This window comes from Lonchura striata, chromosome 16, assembly GCF_046129695.1.
Source record: "Lonchura striata isolate bLonStr1 chromosome 16, bLonStr1.mat, whole genome shotgun sequence".
Lineage (NCBI taxonomy): Eukaryota > Metazoa > Chordata > Aves > Passeriformes > Estrildidae > Lonchura > Lonchura striata.
In genome coordinates, this window is record NC_134618.1 from 8,512,648 (window position 1) to 8,536,905 (window position 24,258).

The 24,258-nt window shown below is 39.4% G+C and overlaps 1 protein-coding gene across 3 annotated transcripts in view; it reads right to left on the reverse strand.

The window, feature by feature from the left end:
- Window positions 1-492: 492 nt before the first annotated feature.
- The window catches only part of SHISA9 (shisa family member 9), a 178,421-nt gene continuing 154,655 nt past the window's right edge, over window positions 493-24,258 (reverse strand). For all 3 annotated transcript variants that reach the window (XM_031506109.2, XM_031506107.2, XM_031506106.2), the window contains 2 exons: window positions 20,441-20,596; window positions 493-3,132 (listed from right to left, as the gene is read on the reverse strand). In XM_031506109.2, the coding sequence (XP_031361969.1) occupies window positions 2,765-3,132; window positions 20,441-20,596 (524 nt within the window). In that variant the 3' untranslated portion in view covers window positions 493-2,764. The remainder of the gene's footprint in view (window positions 3,133-20,440; window positions 20,597-24,258) is intronic.

The following is a 24,258-nucleotide window of genomic DNA, read 5'->3' on the forward strand; positions in this document are numbered from 1 at the left end:
GTGGATTCTGAAGTTGGGTTTCCTGACTCCCTGTTTCTTCTTCTGAAATTTATTCACTATCATTTTAGCAAGGAAAGGAGAAGAAGCTACCCAAACCCTCTACCAAGGTTCTGTCAGCTTTACAAGCAATTAGCCTCAAAACATTAATTAACTGATCAAGTGGCACAAGGTGTGTGTGGTGCCTGAAGGCTTACAGGGCATATGAAGTTTTGCAAGGCTGGCAATCCCTGTGTATGTTGAGTTACATTGTATGTAACAGGCAGTCATAGAGTCACACAATGGCTGGGCCTGGAAGGAGCCTCAAACATCACCCAGCTTCTCCATAATGCAGACAACATGCAGTTGATTTCCAAAGAACCCCTTGTTCACACTCGCAGAGGCAAACCATCCTTTGTGCTGATATGCACTGGCTGCAGTGAGATGCTCCAAAAGCTCAGTTTAGACTCAAAAATTGGCAGTGATACAAGTTTAGGAATGAGCCAGCAAGTTGGATTCACTTAGAATCAGTTTTATTGCCAGGTAAGAAATTCATAGTAATATAGTGAATACATATGTTTACAAATAAACATTCTTAAAAAACAAACAAACATTTTATTGTAGGAAGTATTATTGGTATCATAAACTCTGTAGTTAACAAGTATTAACACGGGTTTACTTACAGAACATACAGTTACTAAAATATTTCCACATAAAATATGCTCAAGTTACACGAAACCTGTGTGAATTAAGAGTGCAGCTGTAATGTGTATCTAAAGCATATGGATTAACAGCAACATTCCATAAAGGGTCAAATTAAGTCAGCCAGTTGTGAAGGCAATAAAGATTAAAGGAATAAAAGTAAGATAGTGGAGAGTCTGGGTTGTGTGCAAAGTATTTGTCTTGTGGGCTTTGTCCACTTCTGATAGTCTTAAAACATATGATCATAAAATTTAGCAGCACGCTTATGGAGAGATACCGGTGCTCTCAGGATGCAAATCAATCTTGATATAGCTAAAAAAAATGGTATCTCCATTTAACCAGATTTCAAAATCTTAGCCCTTGCATCCTTGACTAAGCAGAAGCACTGACAGTCAGTTGAGTACAGTAAGAAATGCCACTTCCAATTCTTCTTACAACATAACAGTTCTCACTCCTTCTTGAATACTCTTCCAGACCTAATTTCCCGAAGAATTGACAGCTGGTGAGAATGCAACTGTAGTAGGACAGCTAGTTGGGATTTAGCCAAGTGACTTGCATTGGAGGAAGGACAGGAATTTACTGAAAGACTGAATGCATTGCCTGTCATCCCATCCCAACTCTGTCTCTCTGTGGATATGCTGAAGCCTTTACAGGCCCAGGACTGTGAGTTTGCTACCAGTGCCCAGTCTGAGTGGTTTTACTCACACAAACAAGGCATCCTGCTCATCAGAACCACAGTCAAGACCATGAGTCCAATTGTTTGTTTAGTTTAACCCCAGATCTCATGTTTGAGGCTGAACCAGCCTCTTCCACCACACAGCCCACCAAGAGGGAACGCCACTAGAGAAAGCCAAACAATAGAGACAATATACCAGATAACATTTACTTGAACTACAGAGAACTACCATGGCTAAAAGCAAATACAAAATGAGAGACTAGAGGGGAAAAGTTGAAATTGGGAAAATGAAGGGGCTAACTAAATAGTCTTGACTGTGCAACCACTGCATGGAAATGTAGTCCAGTTTCCTTTCGGAACAAACATTGGAGGCTGAGCAGGGCAGAACCCTTGTCATCCTTAGCAAAACATGAGGAAATAGCTTAAAGGAACAGAGGGGTCACTTTGAAGAACAAGACTGTCATTGAACAATAGTAATACAGTAAAGGCACCACCCACGCTTAATTTCAGTCTGAAGCTGTTGAAGATAGGCAAAACATTTAGGTGAAGAAAAAGTCCTGACAGTCTGCAAAGTGAGAATAGTTACCATCTGCCTGAAAACAGGAGGACTGAGAGGGAATATTCTGATGCCCTTTTCCCCCCAGCAGCTTTCTGTGTCTTATGAAGTGTCTCTTCTTATTTTGGAGGTTCCCAAAAATTTCAAATCAAACAAAGTAAACTGAAATGAAATCTTCTGCTGTTATCATCCTGCTGAATTCTCTACCAGCCAGAAAGGTCCCATATGCTCTTAATCATAACAGTCTTTATAAATTTCTTGTGAAAGTGTCTTTGTCCCTTATTGTATATATATTTTTTGCGTTCTCTATAGGATGGTGTGAAAGTACAATAGTCGATATTAGGGATCGTACCAAGATGTTTGCTCTTGGTTTTTCACAGGTCTAGTGATTCTTAATAGGTTTTATACAAAATTCCTCTCTGAAATAATATATTACAGCATATTGTTCTCTCTCTCTTCCTCTGTCTCAAGGCAGGAACATAATGTAAGTGTTTAAGCAGACATAAAGATTCTCTAGATTGTGCTACTTCTCATCATGGATTTTAGTTTCAAGTAAAAAAATTTAGTCACAAGGGTTTGTGTTCCATTATGAAATACAAATGGAGTTTATAATTCAACCTTCAGTGTGTATTGCTGAATGGTATTAACCCACTCTTCGGCCTAGAGCTGGCTGGATACCACGAGTGTCCAGGTGGAAGTTCCTTCCTTCTGTTTACTCTTTTTTTTGTTGTTTAATTTCTTTTTTTTTTTTTTTTTGCCTTTTGGTTGAGTGTTTGTGTTGTGTATACATTTGTGTGTGGTTTTTAAAGGATTTCATTAAAAAAAAAAAAAGGAAAAAGAGAAAGAAAACAAACTCAAACAGTTACTTCTGTCTTGCTGTTGGTTATGAAGTATGGCTGTGGGCCCAAGTAGTGCTGGCTCCGAGTGGTCAGCGGGTCACTTAGCGTTGGGTCTCCCATGCCGTGCTTGCCCTTGTTTGTGAACGCTTGCCGCCTCAGGGACGGGTCGTTGGGATCCCAGGTCTTGTAGTGGGAGTTGTAGCCCAGGGGGTGTGTGTGTATCTTGCCCATCCTGGATTTCCCGTTCTGCCTGGTGAGCCCGCTGTCGATGGTGTAGGCCCTCTCCTCGTCCAGGCGCACCGGGTGCAGGGGCAGGCTCCCCTTGGCAGCCAGCTCAGCCAGGTGTCGGCGCTTGGTGTAGAAGTCATCGTTGACTTTGTCAGCTATTTGGGGTCAAAAGGGACAGGGGGCAAAAAGAATCAGTTGGACACAAGAAAAATGGTTTACAGTAGATCTTACATCTGCAGACCAGAACGTTTACTGGTACATCAGTAAGAGAAATCCACACCACCTCCTGGCCCTTATTTTCACTCTGGAGCAGAGTTTTGGATGCCATTCTGCCAGGCTTTCATACATGCAGACAAAACCCTGTTGCCCTTGAAGAAAGGACTGTCCCTGCCCCAAATCACTCAGGTTGTGCTGACATTTATTTACATTATGGGGAGAAGTCCTATGAATCTCATCACTGTTCATGTCACATAGCATAGGAAATTCAGGAATCCTACAGAAGTACACAGTCTTTCCTCGGAATACTGAGGCATCTTGGGTCACACTGCTGTGCAAGAGCACATCCCTTTAAATGCAAAGTGACTCGTGGGTTTTTAACCCAGCCAGCTGTAAGGTCTGGTGGTGTGTGATGAGTTGGACCCGTTTCTGTTCAATAATGCCTCAGGACAATATTGAGAATGAGATCTGTTCTCCTAAATGGTCGTAAGTTCACTAATGCTTTATGGGGCTGAAAATACTTTGGGTTGTTGAAGGTTGGGTATTTACCCTGTGATTTTACAGACCATGAAAATCCTAAATTCCAGGTTCTGACATAATTTTCTGGGGTCAGTGTCACTAAAAAATACAGCAACAGCCCTGCCAACAAATACTGCATTGCAGCTCTCAAATCAGGATTTTGCCCTCTGTGACTCCCTAGGCAAATGTCTTCCAGTGCATGCTTTTGCTCAAGTTTGTTATTGCTGGCATTTATTTGGCCACGTTTGAAAGTATGAACCATGCTTAGGAAGCTGAAGGCATTCTGCAGAAAACCAGAACTCATTTCAATTTTGAGACTGAGGTTTAAGGGAAGCTTAACTGAATTTCATTTTCTAAGATCTTTCCTTTTATGTAAAGAGTGTTTATTTTCCCCCTTCAAAAATTTAGATGTTCATTTAAGATAGTGCCAAATACGTAGATCAACTGGCACTGTGTTAATCAGCAGTGGTGTGCTTGGAATATCTATTGTGTCAGCCTGGATTTGACTTCTGCTGTGCCCTAGCTGTATCCATCCATTTTTCTTGAAGCCATGCCATGTAAGGCTTCTCTGCGGAAGTCTGGTACATGTAGCTGTCTGTACAGCTCATCTCCTTTTGCCTTCATGAGGTTTTTAATTCCCTGTGCTGTTTTTTGTGTAGCTTCCTTATTTTGCTCTCGCCTGGGTATTCCTAGGAGGCTTTTGTTGCACTTTGAATTTTCTTCCTGTCTCTAGCTGTGAACTGGATCTTTATGCAAGGCAGGGAAATTCCCAGGAGCATCATATTAATCTTAAAGATCAGGCTTCAGTTGTGCATCCCCCTTGTCCTGGCCCCTCAACAGGGAGGAATATTACCAAAGGCAGTTGCTATTTATTATGTCATGACATTTTATAAATAAATGACTGTGCAACTGGACTCTGCTCTTAAATCCTTAATTGTGTCATTAAAGAGGCGTTTCATCTCCAGTGGGCTGAAATTGCTCCTTTCTGTGCTGTCAGACTGGGCTTTGTGTGTTTTACCCAACTCCATCTGTTTCCATTTTCAGGCATTGAGTGAATGCTTTTCTATAGCATACAGGTGTCTCCTGCTTGAAACAAATCACAGAATGTAGATAATGGCCTGCTCTCATTTCAGCCCAGGGTGTGCAGTTGTAATTGCTGATAGACCTGTCATGTGTTACAAAGAGAGTATGTGAAGTTCTGCTTTGATTTTGGAGTGAGTTGTTTCATTTAGAGCGCTGTAATCTGAATAATCAAGAAGTTGTACCTATTTTTCCCTGAAAGAGCTGTTTCCAGTTCTACATGTGGCTTTTCCTTTTAATTTGGTAATATTCTCTGAATGTCACAGAGCCATTATGAATAAAAACAGGCTGGAAATGCATTTGCATTACTATTATCTCATTAATCTGTTATCAATAATTGAAAAAAATGGTTGCAGAAAAGGCACCGTGAATATTCACACAGGTCTTCATTTATATAAATTTTTACATCAAAGGCACTGCAGGCAGCTGTTAGGGGAACAAGTTTCCATGTCATATGACTTAGACCTTGGCTATTTATGAAAAGTCACACTAGCTTATATAATTTAAATTCAGCACAGTTAATTATGTCCAGCTTTTAATAGAGATACATTTGTATGCCTGCTTCACATTTAAATTAGTTTAATTTGCATATAAAAATTAAAAATTTAGCTAATCTAACATAAGAATAGAGTAAATGTATAAGTTTGTAGTTTTAATTTTATATTAGTTATATTGCAGCAATTTGTCTTCTGTAGCCAAGATCTTTAATCAGCTGCAAGGTAAATAATGACTTCTTTTTCTAGTGGTGATTCAGCTATGTAAATAATGACCAAAAATTGCAGATATTTTTATTTCCTGGCTTTGCCTGCCATTTTTGCCTTTGAGGCCACAACAAGTTCACACTATGTCCTCAGTTTCTGTTAACTTTTTCTCACTGGCACCTTTTCCCACTGCAATGGTCCTGGGTCTCTGAATTTTATCAGACATTAGATATGCCACTCAAATCTCTAGTCACACTGAGGATGATGTCCTACAGAAGAGTAAAGTGTATTTCTGTTGTATATAAAGGAGACCTTCACTGTTGAAACAGGGAGGAAGAAATCAGCCTCGCAAGGACTTTGCCTCTGACATAGGTCATGTTGGCTTTGCTTGTTTATGCTATGTTATAATGCCAGATTTTCAACTCTTTGTTTCTTAAGGAAAACCATACAGAAAGTGAAACAGTTAATTCTGTAAATTTGGTTCCATCAGAGTTGCTTTAACTAACATAGTCCATAGTCCCTTTCTAGGGTCTTCTCAACTGTTCTCTGGAAATTGGGCTTGAAGAAAACAAACCAGGACGTGAACTGTAAATCCTCATCAGCAAAGTCAAGCAGCAAGCTGGCAAACATCTGCCAAATGGCTGAGTCCATGTTTTGTGTGGCAGTGCCAGTGTGGGAGAGCTGCTCTTTGTGTTTGTCCTGATCAAGAACCACTTGGCAGGCTTTGCCCGAGGACTCCTCCCTGTGCCTCGGAATCAGAGCTGGCAGTGACAGGCAGCCCTGAGCTGAACGTCTTAACTTCCCTCCATCCTGTTCTCTTTCTGCTTGCACATGCAGGTGGACACACAGGCGCTGGTACCAAAAAGTGGGGGGAGGAGATTTTGTAGCAAATATGAGCAAAATCAGCAGTGATAAACCTGAATTGTTCAGTTGTTCAAGAGGGCTTTTGGCACCTCTTAGTGCCATCCTTGTTCTTTCATGCAGGTTTCATAATAGCAGTGGGCTGTGCCCTGATGCTACTCAAGTGTAGAAACAGGTTTTTGCTTTTCATTTTCAAAGCAGAAAAGATTCAGAACAGTAATATTGAATATGGTTTTGTAAAAAATGTTTTACCAAGAAAAGTATATTAATAGTATCCTGAAGCCAACTACTTCAAAAATCAACTGTGAATCTGAGGGAGTTTGTTTTTCTCCTTAAGCATACCCTATAAATATTTTGTGGATTTTAAGCATCCAAAGAGACATTTTGGAGTTAAAGGATGGATTTGTTAGGTGACCTTAGGTACATGACTCAACTTCCCTCTGCCTTGGTTTCACCTGATGAAAAATGAGCTGTTAGCACATTGGAGGAGGTAGTTGTGTTAGGAAGTTGAATTACTATTTGTAGAGTATTCTGAGATTTTGGAAGAAAGATGCTATAGAAGTGCATTTTGCATTGCTTCTGTATCTTGATCAGTAAAAATATGATTTAAATATATTACTGTTGTGTTTGAAAAAGGAAAAAAAATAATAATTACAACATTGCCAAATAATAATAGAAGGGCTGTAATTCTGAGTGTTATTGTGTTCTTTCTTCTTGATATCTAATTATAAAAATGTTCTCAGTTTCAATATTTCTGTAAGGTTTTTACTTCTTTAAGGTGCTGCACCCATAAATTCAGTTACTGTTTTACTGTTCATCTGGAAAAAATGTTGAAATATGAATTTTTTTCCAGCCTTAAGTGTGAGCCTGGCATGACATGGAAGTTTGACATCTTTCTTCATAATCCACAGTTATGTAACAAAAGCATGGAAACCAGTGAGTCTCTTACCAAGTAAATACCATGGATGAAAATATGTTTTCTTAAATATCAGTGGCAAAAATCCTTGTGGCTGCCAAAGGGCCAGAATTTTTCAGTAAGCTTATTTGAATATAAGTCCTATTTGAGAGGTGGCCCTGAAACTGTGTAATGTTCTGTTCCCCAGCCTAAGTAGTCTTCAATGTCACTGTCAGCACTGTGGCATAGAGTCATGTGGCCATGCCTTATCATTGTGAATGCTTTCTCTTTCTTGTAAAATATCATGAGGTTTTAACTCTTACTTACTGACAATGCTCCTTTCTCTGTGAGTCCATAACATGGCTCTGAATATTCACACCACTTACAGCTGTGGGAGAAGGTAGAATCCTGAAAGACAATGCTGTCCTACAGTTTTTGTGAAAACAGGCTCCTAGGAGTGGGAAGAAGCCTCTGAAGTGAGAGAAGAGAATCCACAAAGGAGTGAGCCCTCATAAAAGCTCTAAAGACACTAAAACCCCAAAACTTCCATGTGAGCTAACAGTTGCAGTCAAAGATAGCAAAATATGTAGGGACACTGTTTCTCACTAGATGTTTGCAGAATTGTTTGTTATCTGAATGTATTTTAAGAACTGGTTTTTGATTTGCAGAGCTTTATTCTAGCCAAAAAGCCTATTTCAAATGAAGGGCTAGCGACGAAGAAAGCAAGCCAATGGAAAGTGCTGAGGACAGGACAGCAATGGAATTGGTGCAGTGCCACAGCCTATTAGAGCTGAAATGAAGGCAGTGCCTGTTTGTGGGAAGGTTCTCTGTGAGGCTGTCCCTATGTTCTGTACAGCAGTTTGGAACAAGGCTTTGCTTCCACAGCCATGGGTTTGCTGAGACCGTGGTGTCATTACCTGAAGCTGTGGGAAACTTCTCTTTCTCTAAGTAATGGAAGTGAAATTCAAGGAAAGACAGAAGGGTAATGAATCCTGACTCAGAGACAACACGAGAATTTTGCCCAGGGAAATACTGGGCTGCTGCCTCTGGTGGTGCTGTTGATCCTCTCTGAGTGTGTGATTGCTTATTCATTTGCCTTTCCAACGTAGCATCTAGGACAATATATTCAAAGGTTCTGGGACATAAACCATCTCTGTGTGAGAGTTCTTGCAGGATTTCATCTGAAGATCAAAGAAGTATCATTTGTACACTAGCACAAGTTTATTCTTGGGTGAGGAGAAAAAACTCAGAGGTTGTATTAGCTGCCCCTAGGTATGAATTGGAGCCAATAAATTCAAAGAAAAATGTATTCCATGCAGTAAAACAAATAACTAATGATCCGTGTTTTGAATTAAGGGGCTCACCAACTATCATGGGCCATAGAAGAATTTGCTCTGCATAATATCAATATGGGTTGAAAAACAGACTGCATGGGGAAATTTCAGCTAGACAGGATTCTGTTGGTAGAATGGAGAATGGGCAGGTTGATGTGAGAGACCTGTCTGTGGCCAAGAGGACAGAGTGTGGCTGGTCACAGTTCTCATCTCATAGGAACTAGGGTGGCTCTATGCAATTTGGGGCAATTTTAAACCATACTAAATTTCAAGAAAGGACAAATGCCATTTAAAATAATTTTTACAGCCATCCTTCTCATTCTTTTTTGAGTTTTGAAAACTCAGAATTCAGCCTGTGGCCTGCATTGATTTCTGTCCTCAATATTTGGTTTTCTTTTAATACCATTTTGCCTTTATTCAAGACATTCTGAAAATTAAGACTATTTTATGTCTTTGAATTCTTTCCCATGGTTTTTATTTCCTACTACTGTAAGAGGTAAAGAAAAACAAATAATGCATAGAACCCCACATAAGTTTTGCAGAACCTACTTTTTGTGGCTCAGTGTTATTCCTCTCCTGGCCCTCTTTACTACTTCATCTATTTACTGATTTCTTACAGTGATCTGGAGAGAGACCAAGCATGAAAAGAAAAACCATATCAACCTTTTCTTCTCAGACATTTTTTGAAAAGAGCTTGTCCACCTCCAGACACAAGACTACATTTTGTTTTCCCAGTGGAAAAAAATTATTGCAAGATATGAGACATGAAAAAAGATAAATATGTAGACCCAAATATTTCTTCTCTTCTTTTCATTATTTTTATGACAGTTTATGAAAGGCTGAAGAGGCCAGAATATTTCTGGGTTTTGAGACACATTAGGAATGGTTTAGGACAGGAATGTAATTAGACTGGGTAAGTGAAGCCTCCAGTCTCAGCAATGCTCTTTAACCCCCACAGCAAAGTCTGCTGCCTGGCTGGCATCACTGAGATAGATTTTGATGGACTCCTCAGGCATCAGACAGGATGTGTGGTTCACCAGCAGCAGGATTGCCATTCCCTGGAACACAAAGTAGCCACATGTCTGGGAGCAGAAGTGTCCCTCTTCTGACAACGTGCCAAAAAGCACAGCACTGCAAAGTCTGTTTTTTTCTTTCTCTTTTTCCAAATGTTTATTTACTGTGTGAGTTTATGCAGGTTTCTCCTTGGACATGTAAAACAGATTTTCCAGCTGGGCTTTTTATACTTGCCTGCATTGATTTACATAGTATTAAATTGCAATATTTATGATTCAATTTTGCAAAGTGCTGCAGTGATATTGTGATTTTGTTTTGATCAAAATACTCCAGACACACACACACATTTCTGCCTAACCTAGGGACCAGTGGCATGCAGATACTTGAATCTAACCAGTATAAGAAAAACAAGACTTTTCCTGACTAATCAGAGTATAGGCTCTGTTAACCTGGAAACAAATGGTGGCTGATTCATGGTAAATTAACATTGGAATTGTAAATGCTGTTAGCAAGCATGAAATCTGTTGCATGCAGATAGACAAAGATCACACTGCTTGGTTGTATCCTCAAGTGATTTAACATTTTAAATTCGAGCACCAACATGCTAAACTGCTGGTTCAGTATTGTACAATGAATGATAAATTTTAGAAGAAAGTAAGAGCACCAATTCTATTCTTGATCAAAGGGATAAAATTGTAAAAGAAGTCTAAGAGAATTATGTATTAAAATCTCTGAATTTTCTTTGAAAATGCATACAGTGTCTGTCTTGTAACTGTAAATCTGTTTTTTCATTATTTATTTTCCTTAAGCCCTCTAGGCTTGTGGCTTTCATGACATCTACAATGGCAAATAAATATGAAAAGTTCTACTGTGAAATATTTATTTAATTTTATCTCATTTAAGCATATTTATCAGATTTTTTACTGGAAACCTTATATATGGTATAAAAACTTGCCTTTTGAAATAGAAACTATCTAAGGAGTTATGCTGTCATGCTTAACTTCTGAATAAAGCATGACTGCAGCATAAACTGATTTAGGAAAGGAGGGTTTGGCTTGCTTTCTGAAAATGCTGTCCAAAGCCAAAGAGGTTAACACTTAGGAGATTTGCTTAAAAGGCTTCTTCCACTTCTTCCTCCAGTAATCTTTCTTGCTTTTTCATCACCGGGTGGTTTTTAATGCTTCTCAGGATAAATCTGATTGTGTCAGAAGTCTTGCAATGCTTCCATACATCAACAATAACACAAAATTGTTTGTAACCTTTTTTGGTTGGTGAGGACCTTCTGTTTGTCTAAGGGCAGAGCCTCCTCAGGGGCTGCTGCCTCAGCCTTTCAGGAGCAGTGAGCAGGGCTGTGCCCAGAGCTGTGCCCTGCAGCCAGGGCTCCCTGCATTCTGCTCAGGGGGCACACAGGGGCTGCCCTGGCTGCTGCGCACAGCGGGGACGCGGGGCACAGCGGAGCAGAGCTCGCCGTGTTCTGCAGGGGCTTCAGCACCTAAGAAAGCCTGCTTGGTTTTCCTCCAGGTGTCAATTTACCTTATCTAACATTGAAAAACTCTGCTATTCCTGACCACATTTATTTGTAATAACTGTTCTTAGCATGAGCATAATGGAATTTTCTTTTCACACGTTGCTGTTGGCGTTCTTCGGTGTGCTCAATTTTGTTTTCAATTTTAATACTTTTGATTGATATTTTTGTTTCTTTTAGTATACTGCTGGTTATAACTCTTACACATATGTCTGAATCGGCTACAGATGAGCTGCAAATACCAGATGTGATCACATAGGAAGCTGCATGAGACCACAGAGGACCCAATTTGGAGTCTGAACGTGTAATTAAGATGTGGTTTTAGTGCTGAAATAGACTTGCATGTTTATGCCTTTCGACTGCCATCATACTAGGTTTACACTATTATTTCTTGACATGAAGAAAGGCCTACAGGCTTTTGGAATTGTGCTGGTTAAATGAAAAAAAAATAAGTCCCAGGGCTGTAATGGTTATTTTTTGCTTAATTTATTTTTATTTTATCTGTTTCTTAACTGCTTTAATTTGAAAGGATTTTTAGTAATTTTTCTACGTTGAAGTTGCTTTTTCCCCCAAAATAGTAATAGTTCTGGCATTAGTAGTTTCTATTAGAAAGTTATGTTTTTCTACTCTTTTCTCAGGAGAAAAAAAAAAAAAAAAAAAAGGAATGAAGTAATTTCATAGTTATACATATTGAATTCTGAATTTTTCTTCTTTTCCTGTCTCCCTCTTTTTAGACTCTATGGCATTTGTATCATTAAACTCTTGAGCATGGTTGCCAGAGGTTTCCAAACTAGAGATGTGTGCCAAACTGAAAGGAACTCGTGTTCCCTGGCAATTCCCAAACTTGCCGTCAGAAGAAAATGAGTTCCTTTAGGTTTTCCTGCAGCTTAGGCCAAGTCCAAGGCAGAGCCCTCACATAAGGCAGCAGCATCAGTGACTGACAGCCAGCCCAGGAAGAATTGGAAATGCAGCTCGCTGCCATGAATAGTTAATAGTGACACACCAGATTGCAGCCACAGAGGAGTGTACAGCTCCTCTCTCCCCTTTTCCCCAGGAACTGCAATCATATCAATTGCTGGGGAAAATGAGCAGCAGCAGTGCTGAGCTGCAGCTCTGCCTCCTCCCCTGTGGCAGGGCTGCTCTCCCCAGTAGCACCTTCCATAGCCTAGAGAGCTTTGCAAACCTTCCCACTGCAAAACCTACCTGTTGTATTTCATCTTTTCCTTAGAATGGAAACAAATGGTACCTTTGTGGTGATTTTTTTTATGCTGTAGTATCGTAACTACTACATATCAGATTTCTTTTTCTCTTTTCCCTTTATTCTTCTTCAAATAAGCTGTTAGAGAAAGACTTGCAGAAATTAACTGTACATTGCAAATCATGTTACTGCTCTTCCTCCCTCCATACCTCAAGCCCTTTGTTCTTATAGTATGAATGTGTAGGAATAAAGTAGTGGTCTCTGTGACTTTTATGTGTGCATTTCTTAAAAACACATTTACTGTCTTTAGAGCCCCTTTGCAGAACCAAAATAGCATAAAATTGCTGCTATTTATATGATATTGTTTATAAGGGATTCATTCCTATCAGTTGTCTTACTATCTTTTGTGTTCATGGGTAATCCTGAAGAACATTGCACTCTGCTTTTGACATATATCCATGTACAAACCTGAAAAGTCTTAAAATTATATCACACATTGAACACAGGTATGTAACTCTTCCTGCAAAAATATTGCCATACATTACCTACAAAGCTAATAGTCCAGAGGGAAGAATGGGTGGAGTATGTTAAAAGCAAGTAGTGCAATGTGTAGGCTCCATGGTGGGAACTGTTAAAAGCCACACTTCAGATTCAATCTAGATTGGAGTTGGGATCCCACAGTGTTGCTATTTATCTGCAAGTATTCACAGTTGTTTTCATATCTTTAGGTTCAATCTCTATGCTTAAATAATTGATGAAAAATATTGCATTGCGGCATAAAAAGTATGTTTATATTGCAAAATAAACAGAGAGGGATGTTTAGGAGGGGCTGCAAGTGAAAATGCTCAGCATAGTTAGGCTTTGTCACCACATGAGCCGAGCCTTGTGTTTATTGGCTCACTTTTATTGCCCGAGCATAAAATTTCACTCATGTCTTTACATCACTTAATATGTAAAAAAATCTCATGCATAGTTCTTCAGCATTTCATAGAAATAGGCTGGAATAACCCATGTTTGATTTAGATTTACTTCCTTTCTTCCTGGAGTTGCCACTGATCTCAATGGATGGAAATAAACCTGGTTGCTGTAAGCTTGTTTCCTGTGAAGGCTCTACCTTCAAGGCCAAAAGACAAGCAAAAGACAGCAAAAGACAGCAAAACCCCCATTCTCTAGCAGTCAGTTGGGTTTCTGGTAGTCTTATTTTAGATCTCTCCATTATGTCTTATAAAATAAGATTTTTGTTTCATTTTGATTCATTATCACATCATAAGGATTTTTAAAATCAATTAGTTTCCAGAGAGTCAACCTAATTTTCAGTGAAAGGCTGTGAGTTCTCTATGGTGCATAACTGATGGAATGTGGAGTGGTGTTTATAAGTTGAACTTTTATGAATGATTGGTGAAGATTTAATTTTCAGTATTTTAAGGTGCTGAAAACAAAATAAAAGAGGCTATTTCTCTGTGGTAAGGGAGCATAGGTGCAAAGAATATCAACATCAAGAACAAGAATTAGGATGCACAGATTTAAATTTGCTCTTTTGGCATGAAAAAAAGATTAAGATTTAATACCTTCTTTTGAATATTCTTCAGCCATTACATAACTAGGGAGTGAACCAAGTTCAGAAAAACAAAATTGACTAGGTGTAAATCCAACCCACAGAACTAAAAGTTTAAAGTTTAAACCTAAACTAAATACACCTCAAGGTCAGATTTCCTTTCTTTCCCAAGTTCAGTGTGTTGCTAAAGTCTAAGAAATGAGCCTACATAAATGGCAGTGTTTAAGAGAATCCTATTTTGGTGCTAAAACTGCTTTTTGTAAAAGAAGGACTGTTTGCAGTTTCCTTCCACCTGCCATGATGTTGCTTCTGCCAAGAGCAACATATCCCCAAAGTTCACAAATCTGCCTGTTTGCTAAAGGATGGAATGGGCAATGACTGCTTGGAAGTCTGATTGCTTAGAACACAATTCCCCATCCTCAGAAAGAATATCCTCCTGTAGATTTTATGGTAAAATGTTGGTTTTCAGACAGCCAAAAAAGAATGTCAGCAAAGCAGATGATTTAGCTCACAATACTGAGGCTCTGCACAAATACCACATTTATAATTAAAATATGAGTACTTCACTGGAAGAAGAAATTAGTGTTCTGGATGATAAAACAGAAAAATATTTTGATCGAGACTCTCCAAGCATTTTGTATTTACCTGTGACAGTGTGCCTGTGAGTATCAGAAGCCAATTGGGTAAATAACAGATAAAATAATTAAATTATTTAGTGGAAGCAATAAAAGGTCTTGTAATTTGATCTGCATGCACTGGGCAGGCTGTGAAATTTGCTGGGTATCATCAGAAGACGTGGGTGAAAGAAGTGATGCTCCACTTCCTCTGGCTGGGGAATGGGAAGGCTGAGGGAAGGTGCTGGCAGGGGGTTGGCAAAGCAAGGCTTGCTCCTGCTGCTTGGCTTTTCTCTTTGTGTGAAATAGAAACAAGGATTAAAATATGAAAGGCTTCACTAACAAATGAACACTCAAAAGTTGCAAAATCTCAAGCCACACTGGGCTGAGCAAATAACAATAATAAAACGATACCCAGCTTTTATGTCACACTTTCTTGAGCCATATCTGTAGTTCCAGTGTTGAGTTGTGCAGATCGCCTAGTTGAGCATTATTTGACACAGCACATACCTCTGGATCTATTAAATCATTATCTGAATCACCCTCTGGATATTACAAGTGATGCTTTAATCTGTGCTTCCCTGTTTTTCATGATGTTAAATCCAGTGAGATACTCCTATGCCCCAGATTTTTTTTTTTTGATCCAGCTTTGTGTAGCTGCTTATGGAAGTGGTAGCTGAAAATTTTTTTGTCTTTGAAAAGAAAACACAATTCCTTTTTCAGCCTTCCAAAGAAACATGAATTGTTACCTCAACAGTGTGACTATTGATATAGGAAAGTAAATTAATACAAACATGTTGGGTCCAATAAATTTGTAGTTCTGCTTTTTCTAAAAGTGGACTGTATCAAACCTGTGAATGCATGTTGTGTGTTTCCATTTTTCCAATTACAGTGTTTCTTTCCAGGCCGGAGCACAGTGAACTACAGGGAATGGTACAGAGTCTCATGGTGAGAGACAGATCTTGTACCAGCACAGTGTTACAGCCATTTCTATGGAAATTGAAAGTTTGAAGCTCGGGAGAAAGCAGCAACAAATTTCCCATCAGACAGGAAGATGGTTCAAAGATAACAGCCCGGAGCTAACTTTGGCTGATCCTCCCTGTGAATCCTTCTCTGCGTGTGAGGACACAGCACCAGGTCAGTTTGCTCATATGCTTTACCTTTCTGGGGAGTTGTTGCCTGGTGCCTTGGCACATTTGTGGCCACACTACTTTCTGCAGGGACCTAACCAGGAGATATTTATTCTTTAAGTGTCATATTTGCAGAATCTCACTTTGCAGTTCTGCAACTGCAAGCAGAGCTGGATCACAGTCTAATGTTTCCTCTGGGATCAAAGAACTGTGCAGCTTCAAGAAATGCTGGGAGCTGTAGACTCAGAGATGTGATGGTGGGTCTGCTGCCAATTATATCCTCCTAGCTTCACTATATCAAATCAATTAGATCTGATTTAATCCCACAGGAGACTAACAACTCTCAGCATCAGGGAAGGCTTTCTCGGTCTGTCTTTCAGGAAGGAATTCTGTCTATTGTATGTTCATTTTGTCTTTTTTTTTTTGACAATGTCCAGTCACTTCCTCAAATGTTTGTCTGTATGTGTGAGAAGGGAAGAAGAAAATTCATGAAAGAAACAGAAAATCATGTTAAACTGTAGAAAAATTTGTATTCTCAAATTTTTGCTGGCTGTGCACCTCTCCAGCAGCAGAGTGATCATTTTCCAAGTCCTCTGGGGATTTAGAAGTTGGGTTTGGAGTATTTTTTCATTTCTGCAAGAAGGTCTAAAGATATTTAATAACTTTGCTCCCTGAAATTCAGGAAAGAAAATTAACTGTTACTGAGCCAGACTTGCAGAACAGTGTGACTGGATAAATAACTAATAACTCAGGATAATGAGGTCTGTTTGAGCTCTAGGAAACTCTTATGCAACAGGATGGACTACAACTCTTACAGTTTAGTAGAGTGGAATTTGAAGTTGGATTGTTCATGCTTTCCAAATGAATGTCCAAATGATGTGCATAAAAATTTGTGATGTGCTACCTTTGTATGTCCTGGGACTTGAATTTCATGAAGGTGTTCAGCTACAAGATCTCCATCCACTTGTAGCTTTAGGCATGTCAGTATTGCTTAAGTGAGCAATAACCATTTAAGCATGGAGTAAAAACATGGTTGATGAACTGGAAATAAGAATAATTTATGCAGAAAAACCTCTTTCTGCACTTTTCACATAAATAATCAAATACTGCAAAAGCACTGAAGAAAACCAGGACCATGTTTTCTCAGGTGACCAAAAAATGGAAATTTCTAAACACTGGGTGTTCATTGCCACACAAAATTCAATGACCACTTCTGCTGGAACTGATCCTGGAGCTTGTTAACCCTTTTCCCTCAGACAGTCTCTCACATTCTGAGGTGGGAAAAATTTGGCACTGTTGAAAAGAGATTCTGTGGCTTGAAAATTGAAATCTAATGGATGAACAGAGTGCACCTCACAATATGTCAGAGCAGTCAGCCAGTAGGCTAGAGATGCTAGGAGACAAATTCCTTATCTATTTGTTCAGGAAATGCTTGCTCTGTCTAATTTTCCAAGTGGTCCTCTGCCTTCTGCTGATTATTCCCTGGTGGTGTGTGTGCCAAGGTAGAAGGAGAATAAAATTCTAGTGCACTAAGGAAAACAGTAAGCACATCTCAACTCACCAGTACATTGCTGTACTCCAGGCACTCATCTGAGAATATAAAATAGGCACAGAATGTCCTCACATCATTCAGAGATGTAAATGCCAGCAGACAGGCAGAGGAAAAGGTGAACTTGGTCAACAACCATGGTCAGTATTTAAGGAATTCTGGAGACTGCAGCAAAGAAAGGAATTCCTAACAAGAAATGAGGACAATATCCTCTTTCATTGAGTGTAAAAGTGTTTGGTTGTGCACTTTGAGATTATTCAAGTAAAAATATTTAGTTTTTTAAAGCTAAAGGCATCCACAGCAGCCTTTTCAACACTCTCCTCCCCTGTGGTGCTGAATCAGACACTGCAATGCACACATTGCATGGCACACATGCATGAGCAGTCCATGACTCTGCTAAGCCCTGTCACCTGGAGTAAGAGGTGTAGCTTTAAAATTGCTTCCTGGGCATCAGCTTGCTCTGACTACCAAGGTGTTTGTCATTCTTACTCAGTAGCACAATGCAAATTGATACCAAGGGCTCTCTTGTCTCTTGTTTTCCAAGCACTTGAATCTTTACTGAAGCTAATGGAAAACCTGAACATGATCAAAACAGAGATTAATGTGACTCACTACTTTTCCATAAACTGAATTTTCACAGCAGACAATCACTGAGGAATGAGTAGCTCAATTCTAAAATAAGCCAAATTTTTAGGACATCTGTAGTTCAGAAGAAAGCAGCTGTGTAGAAATTAATTTAATACTGCCTCTGGTAAAGCTTCACTTTTTCAGTTATCTAAACTTCTTACCACTTATGGCCACATTCTGATGAGGGATATTAATGTACTACAGCTACAGTTGCTACAAAACATTAGAACTGCTTCTTCCTCTATTATTAAAGAAAGGGTTATTAAAGAAAAGGGTTAAGCATAGTGGACTACACCCAAACAATGTGATCATGCAGAGTAAGGGGCACTTAAATAAATATGGTTTTGCCTCAAATGCATGGAGAAATATAGAACACATCCCTTATTACGTTTCTCTTGTGGCAAATGAATGCACCCTCAAGACACTATCAATAAATGCAAAAGGGAATGGGCAACACACAGTCATTAACCTGCTGTGGGGATCCATAAATACAAGTCTGAATGTTGGCAGGCAAAAAATGCCTTGCCCTGTGACATGAGGTCAGGGTGAACTCAGTCTATCTCTGGTTGCTCAAAATATGTTGTCAGGTTAAATTTGTACTGGTGGCCTTGATGCTGGCCAGCTCCTTTTTCCTTTTTCAGAACTCTCCAAAAGCCAACACAAACCCTGCAGTCTGGAGAGCTGGATGTCAGCATGGTCACACACCTAGGCCTAGCTGGTATCAGGGAAAAACCTCTTTGTGACCTTGGGATGTACTCAGGAGGTACTCTTGGGAGGAATCAGGGCCTTGAGAGTCTGAAAATGCTTGAAAACCCAGTGTATTTAGTTCTTGTTCCCTAAGTCCAGATAGAAGACATGAATGTGTAACAGTTTCAAAACCTCTTTTGTTTTCTGCTGAGAAGTTTGGATCACAATGCAGCACTTTCATACTTGTGAAAATTCACCTGCACCTAAAACTTGGCAAAAAAGATAGAAGGGAGGGGAAAAATACGGGAAAAGCATGGAAAGATGGTGCAATCCCCCTGGAAGATGTCCCTGAAATTATGTTTAATTTAGTTTAAGACTCGGAGAGGCATTATACAACTTCTGGAGCTGAAGTGCACAATCTTTCAAGGTTGATTTAACTGTATAGTTATAATCTAGCTGCTTTAAAAACTTGTACTCAGACACACAAGAAATATATAAGTTCTAATTTCATAATTTTTTTAAAAGGCACATTTAGTGGCTCTTGGGCAGATGAGAGAAGTTTCTTAGAGTGTTTCATCATTCATTTTGTTATGCTTAAATACCTTTCAGCTTTGATGATTGGCTTGACCTAAACTGACATCTGAAAAAGAAGTTCAATATCAGTGCATAAATCTGTGATAATCACCACATCATTACACCGTAGCACCTTTTGAAGAAGGAATTGTGAAGCTGCTTCATATTCAAAACCCAGGAGAAAGCTATTAACCCTTGTTTTTATAAACAGATTTAAAACACCACTTGTAAGAAATAAAACCAACAGGTTAAAGTAAAACTGAACTATTTGAGATGAGACCTTAATGTACACTTTGTTAGAGGTCTGGTATCCTGAAGTCCAGATAAAGGAATGTAAGTTTGTGATGAAAATTTTTTCTGGCACGGTGAAAACTCAATTCTTTAGTCAGAAAGCTCTGAGCTGTTCTGCTCTATTTCTAGATACGTATCTCTGTCAGGAAATAGGGAGAGTGGCATTACTCTAAATTTACGGGGAAATGATGTTAACATCTATATGTGAAAGCTAAGCAAGGGTTAGTGGGAAAAGGCACCCCAGTTCTTAATGTATTATTGTCTAGCAGGGGCTTTCTGTCTTTACAGGGTGTGAAGCAAGTATTTACAGCCCCTGAAAACTATTATAAACTTGGGCATTCAAGATGAATTTTTTATTCATTATTGTCCTTTTCCCTACCCACAACTGTTTATTTGAGGATGTTTCCTCATTTATTTAAAATAATATTAATCAGGCACAGAAATAAGCCACCACTAGGATCTTTATTAGGAGTTTTATCATGCACTAATTGTTTGAAATCAAAGATCTCAGAAAATTCCTCCAGTACTCTACTAATGAATACCTTGCAGCAAATGTGGAAACTCTTACTTCAGAACCGTGTGAGTGCCTTCTCTTTTTGGAAGTATTTAGCAGGTGTCTAAATCGTAAGCTATTTTTTTCTCTCATTTCTGTAGAAAGCTGTGGGAAATACACATCACAATGTATATGTAGGGATATTATAGGATATGTCAAGTTGGAAGGGACCCACAAGGACCATCAAGTCCCTACTCCTCACAGGTTTGGGACATAAAGAACTGGGCCCGAACCCTGTGTGTACAACACAGGTGAAACTTGCTGGAAAATGTCTTGCAGGGGCATGGGTGGTTTTGTGTGCATGTATGAACTCACATCGTATCATCACCAGTCCTTGCATGTCATTTTCTCATCCCTTAATTGCAGTCCTTGTCTTAATTTTCGTTGCATTCCCAAGTAACGTGATATTCCATATCAGATTTGACCCTGATATAGTCCAGATGAGCACGACCTTGTTTTCAGCTTGGGGGCAGGATGTCAGCTGCCAGCAGCAAGCACAACGTGCTGAGCGGAGGGAGAGCCGTGCGCGCCGCTCACTTACCGACCGCCTTTAGAGACGCGTACTTGTTCAGTTCCTTGCCTGGGGGCTGCTGCTCGTACGGGTTTGTGATCTGGCCCAGGCTGGGATATGAATGTTGATGTGCCATCTGAGGAAGGAGGGGAGATGTTGGCATGACATTATTCATCTGTGGTGGATCTGTATTAAAGAAAATCAACAAGCATTAAGTAAAAGGTAAACTAGACTTAAGGTTTTCGCGTCATTGTTGAGAACAGATTAGACGAAATATGCCCTGAGATTTAATGCAACAAAACAGTGTTTATTACAAAGTGGGAGTCTGAGTACAGCAGACCTGTACTTTGAACAGTTAATGATATGATTAAAAGTTGACAAGTAATTATGGCAACACACAATAATTTTTGTATAAGAAGATCTTTGAACTAAAAAATAGGTTTTCAAAACAATTAAACACCAACAATACTGAATTTGCTGCAGCGTTAAGATACAAAGCTAAACATGGAGTTTGTTCCAAGTTAGATTGAATACAGGGCAGTAGAGTGGTTCTCTGCAGTAAAAGAGCCAGACTCATTTAAATTGGCTCAGGCTGCTGCACATTCACAGTTACACTGCTTTTAAGACCAGGAGCAGCTTCGTTATTTGCACAGCAGTATGCTGTGTTTTGTAGACAAGCATCACAGTATAAAATGTGCTTTTTTTGCCTCATGACTATCATTAGGTGATGTCTTCAAAACACACACTTTGTCCTATGTTTTCTCCTCTCCTCTGATGTTTGGTATTGTAATATTATACAAAGATCACATTTTCTGTAGCAAAAATGCATCAAATCAGGATGTATTTCCTATGTAGGGTTTTATGCCACCACTAACTCTATGCCCTTTCTGAAATTGATTTGTTCCTTTTCAGTAGAGAATACATCCTGTATACTTTTCTAAGATAAAATTTATTTGTTGTTTCTAGTGTTCAGTTCCAGCCTCTAAAATATTTGATCATAATTGTATGCTGCACTCAATTTGCAAACCTAGATTTCAACAGATTTCAACATGGTCAGTGTATCTTTGTTGCTGAGTCTTTCTCTAGGCTATGTATTTTGAGATATTTTGAGCTGATTGGCAATTCTAGAACCTTCTCATGGCTTCTTCAATCACAGACAAGCACATTTTTCTCCTCAATGAGACCATGGTGCTGTCTTGGTGACAATACAGTAATTCCCACAGCATCAAGCACAGCATAGAGATCATGTAGACAGAAAGGTGGTCACTTATGGGAAAGGCGATTTATTGTGATGGATGGATTGGACCATCCTCCAAGTGCCCACAGGATCTGGCAGGAGCCAAATATCCCTGCAGTTTGCCAGATTTTAAGGGAATTGAGCCACCTGGCTTTCCACAGCTCATTAATAAGCAGGAGCTCTGAAGTCAGTTAACAGATTTACTGCTGGGAGAGAAAAGAAACCGAAGGTGTTTTTTAACTTCTTCCCTGTCTCTGGTGCCTGGTGCAGCCTCTGCTGTTCTCACTGGGCTGTCCCTGCTCATGCAGAGCTCTGCCCATCCCATACACCTCTGCCTATGGTGGGAGGGACCTTAGGTAACGGGACAGAAATGGTACCAGTGCTATCATCTAATAAAAGGATGATTCTTCTTGCTATAACTGATTCTTAATAAGGAAGAACCAAATATTATAATCTTTTCTCTTTCAGAATTTCCCAAAAACTATTGGAACACCTTCTGAATCTTTTTTATTAGTTTACCTTGAAAGGCTAAGTTGGTTAAGTCAGGAATTTCACAGAAAGAGTTGTTATATTAAGGAATTGTTAGTAAGTAAAAAGTCTCAGTATGTTTCTGTTCAGTTCTAGTACTGCCATGTCGGAGGCAACTGAGTGACTCCTAATGCAGGACTTTCTGCAATCCTATACCATTGTCATTCCATCTCTAGAGTACAGCTGAAGAAAATCTCTTAATAGAATGGTTTGAACCAATAAATAGCTGACCACTCTTTCCAAACCATTCATACCTTCCAAATATCTCTCTCCTCTGGCTGCATATGTGAGTGCACTTTGAGCAGGAATGCCAGCACAGCTGTATTTCAGTAAAGGGCAGCATTGAAGGTACCAGCATGGGTGGGACCTTCACTGTAAGGAAAGTGTCAGCTTGTTAACCCTACAGTCATTGGTTTGTCTTCTAAGTAGAGCTAAATCAGTATGTCATGGATGCTACTGTTATGAAGTTCCCTTGTGGCAATTATTATTCAATATATCAAAACATGATTTCACTGTGTTAAAAATATTATGAGCACCACACTCACTGCTGAAATGACTTCCAGCCATGGAGGCTTGTAAAAACAATGTAAATAAAGCATAGCTAGCTACGACTGGCTTCCGTATGTGTTTCTTACTTAGATAGATCAGTTTTATTTGGTCATCTCTCTAAACACAGTGGAGAAAGCTACCCCAGGAATGTACTGGGGAAGATGAACGAGGTGAACTTGTGCTTTGTCTGGGTGTTCAGTGACAGATTCTGTTGCTTCTCGGTTGCTGGGTTACTGATAGTGCTGGCATTTTCTCCCCTGAGTGTTTACAAAGATGTAAAGAAATATGTTTTCAATTTCTAGATCTTCTTTGACTTCTCTCCTGTCTTGTTAAAAGCCCAGAACTCTTCTAAATTATGAATTTCAAGCTAATTAAAGACAGTCATTCTTACACTGTCACACTGACTAACACAGTGCCCCTCACGCACAGCCAGATGCTTACACAGGACTAAGTCATCACATAGAAGACACAGCTGAAATTACTCATTCAATTGGCCATTTGCACAAAGTGAACTAAGCAAAAGGCCACCTCTGGCAAAGTGCATTTAGCCATTTGAAGAATGATTCCTGTTTATAAAGAGACTTCCATTGGAATGAACTCCTAGGGCCTACAAGAGAAATCTCAGCTTGATATGTACATCTGTCTAAATATCAATCAAACTAAATTTTAGTCTAACTGGCCATTGCTGCTGAATGTTGCACATGTTCACAAGCTCTCTGAAGTGTGTGATCTGAGTCCTGACCTTTGGTTTTCTAGAAATAAATGGGCAAACAGGACACTTGTGTAATTTTCTTCCCATGTAGTTAACGTGACAATGTGGGTAAGTCAATTCACCTGTATTTGGATGCTACTTAGGAAATGTTCCTAACTGCAGCAGCAGCGGTGAGATGTAAATTCTGCAGCAGTCTGGGCACTGCCAGTCTAACCACTGCAGGAGCCCAGCAAGCTGTGAGCAAGTGGGAGGTTTCCAGCAGCACTGTCCTACCCTGGGGCAATCCACATTTATAACCAAAAGAGGGACTGATTTGCCTTGGTAGTGTCATCTTATACTTAACACTCCTTCAGTCTCAGCAATACAAAATAGGGATTCTCACAGGAAATAAGGCATCTGTCTACAACTAATTCATAAGATGTTCAAGCAAAATCTGAGATTTTTTTTTCCTGAAGTTGAAAAAAATAGTAATTGTCACATTTCAGAGAGGAAATAATAATCATTCATATTCTTCAAAATATTTTGTGATACAAGGGACTGGTTTCAATTGGAAGAAAGTTTAACCAGAAAAATCCCTACCAGCTTTGCCAGTGACCCCTTGTGCCAAGTGAAATCATTTATTCTTATAAACCAAATATTCTGTGATTAGTATTTGCAAATAGCTGCTTCATTGAATGGGGACAACTTTAACCTGAAAGCTGTGGCTGTGCTCACAAATTATTTTTGGCAATGTGACACTGGTATTGTCCACCACATTCCATGCAACCAGCTGCATTGTGCCCTTGCCAAGTTATGTATTTATTTTTAAAAAGCAGAGAGTGT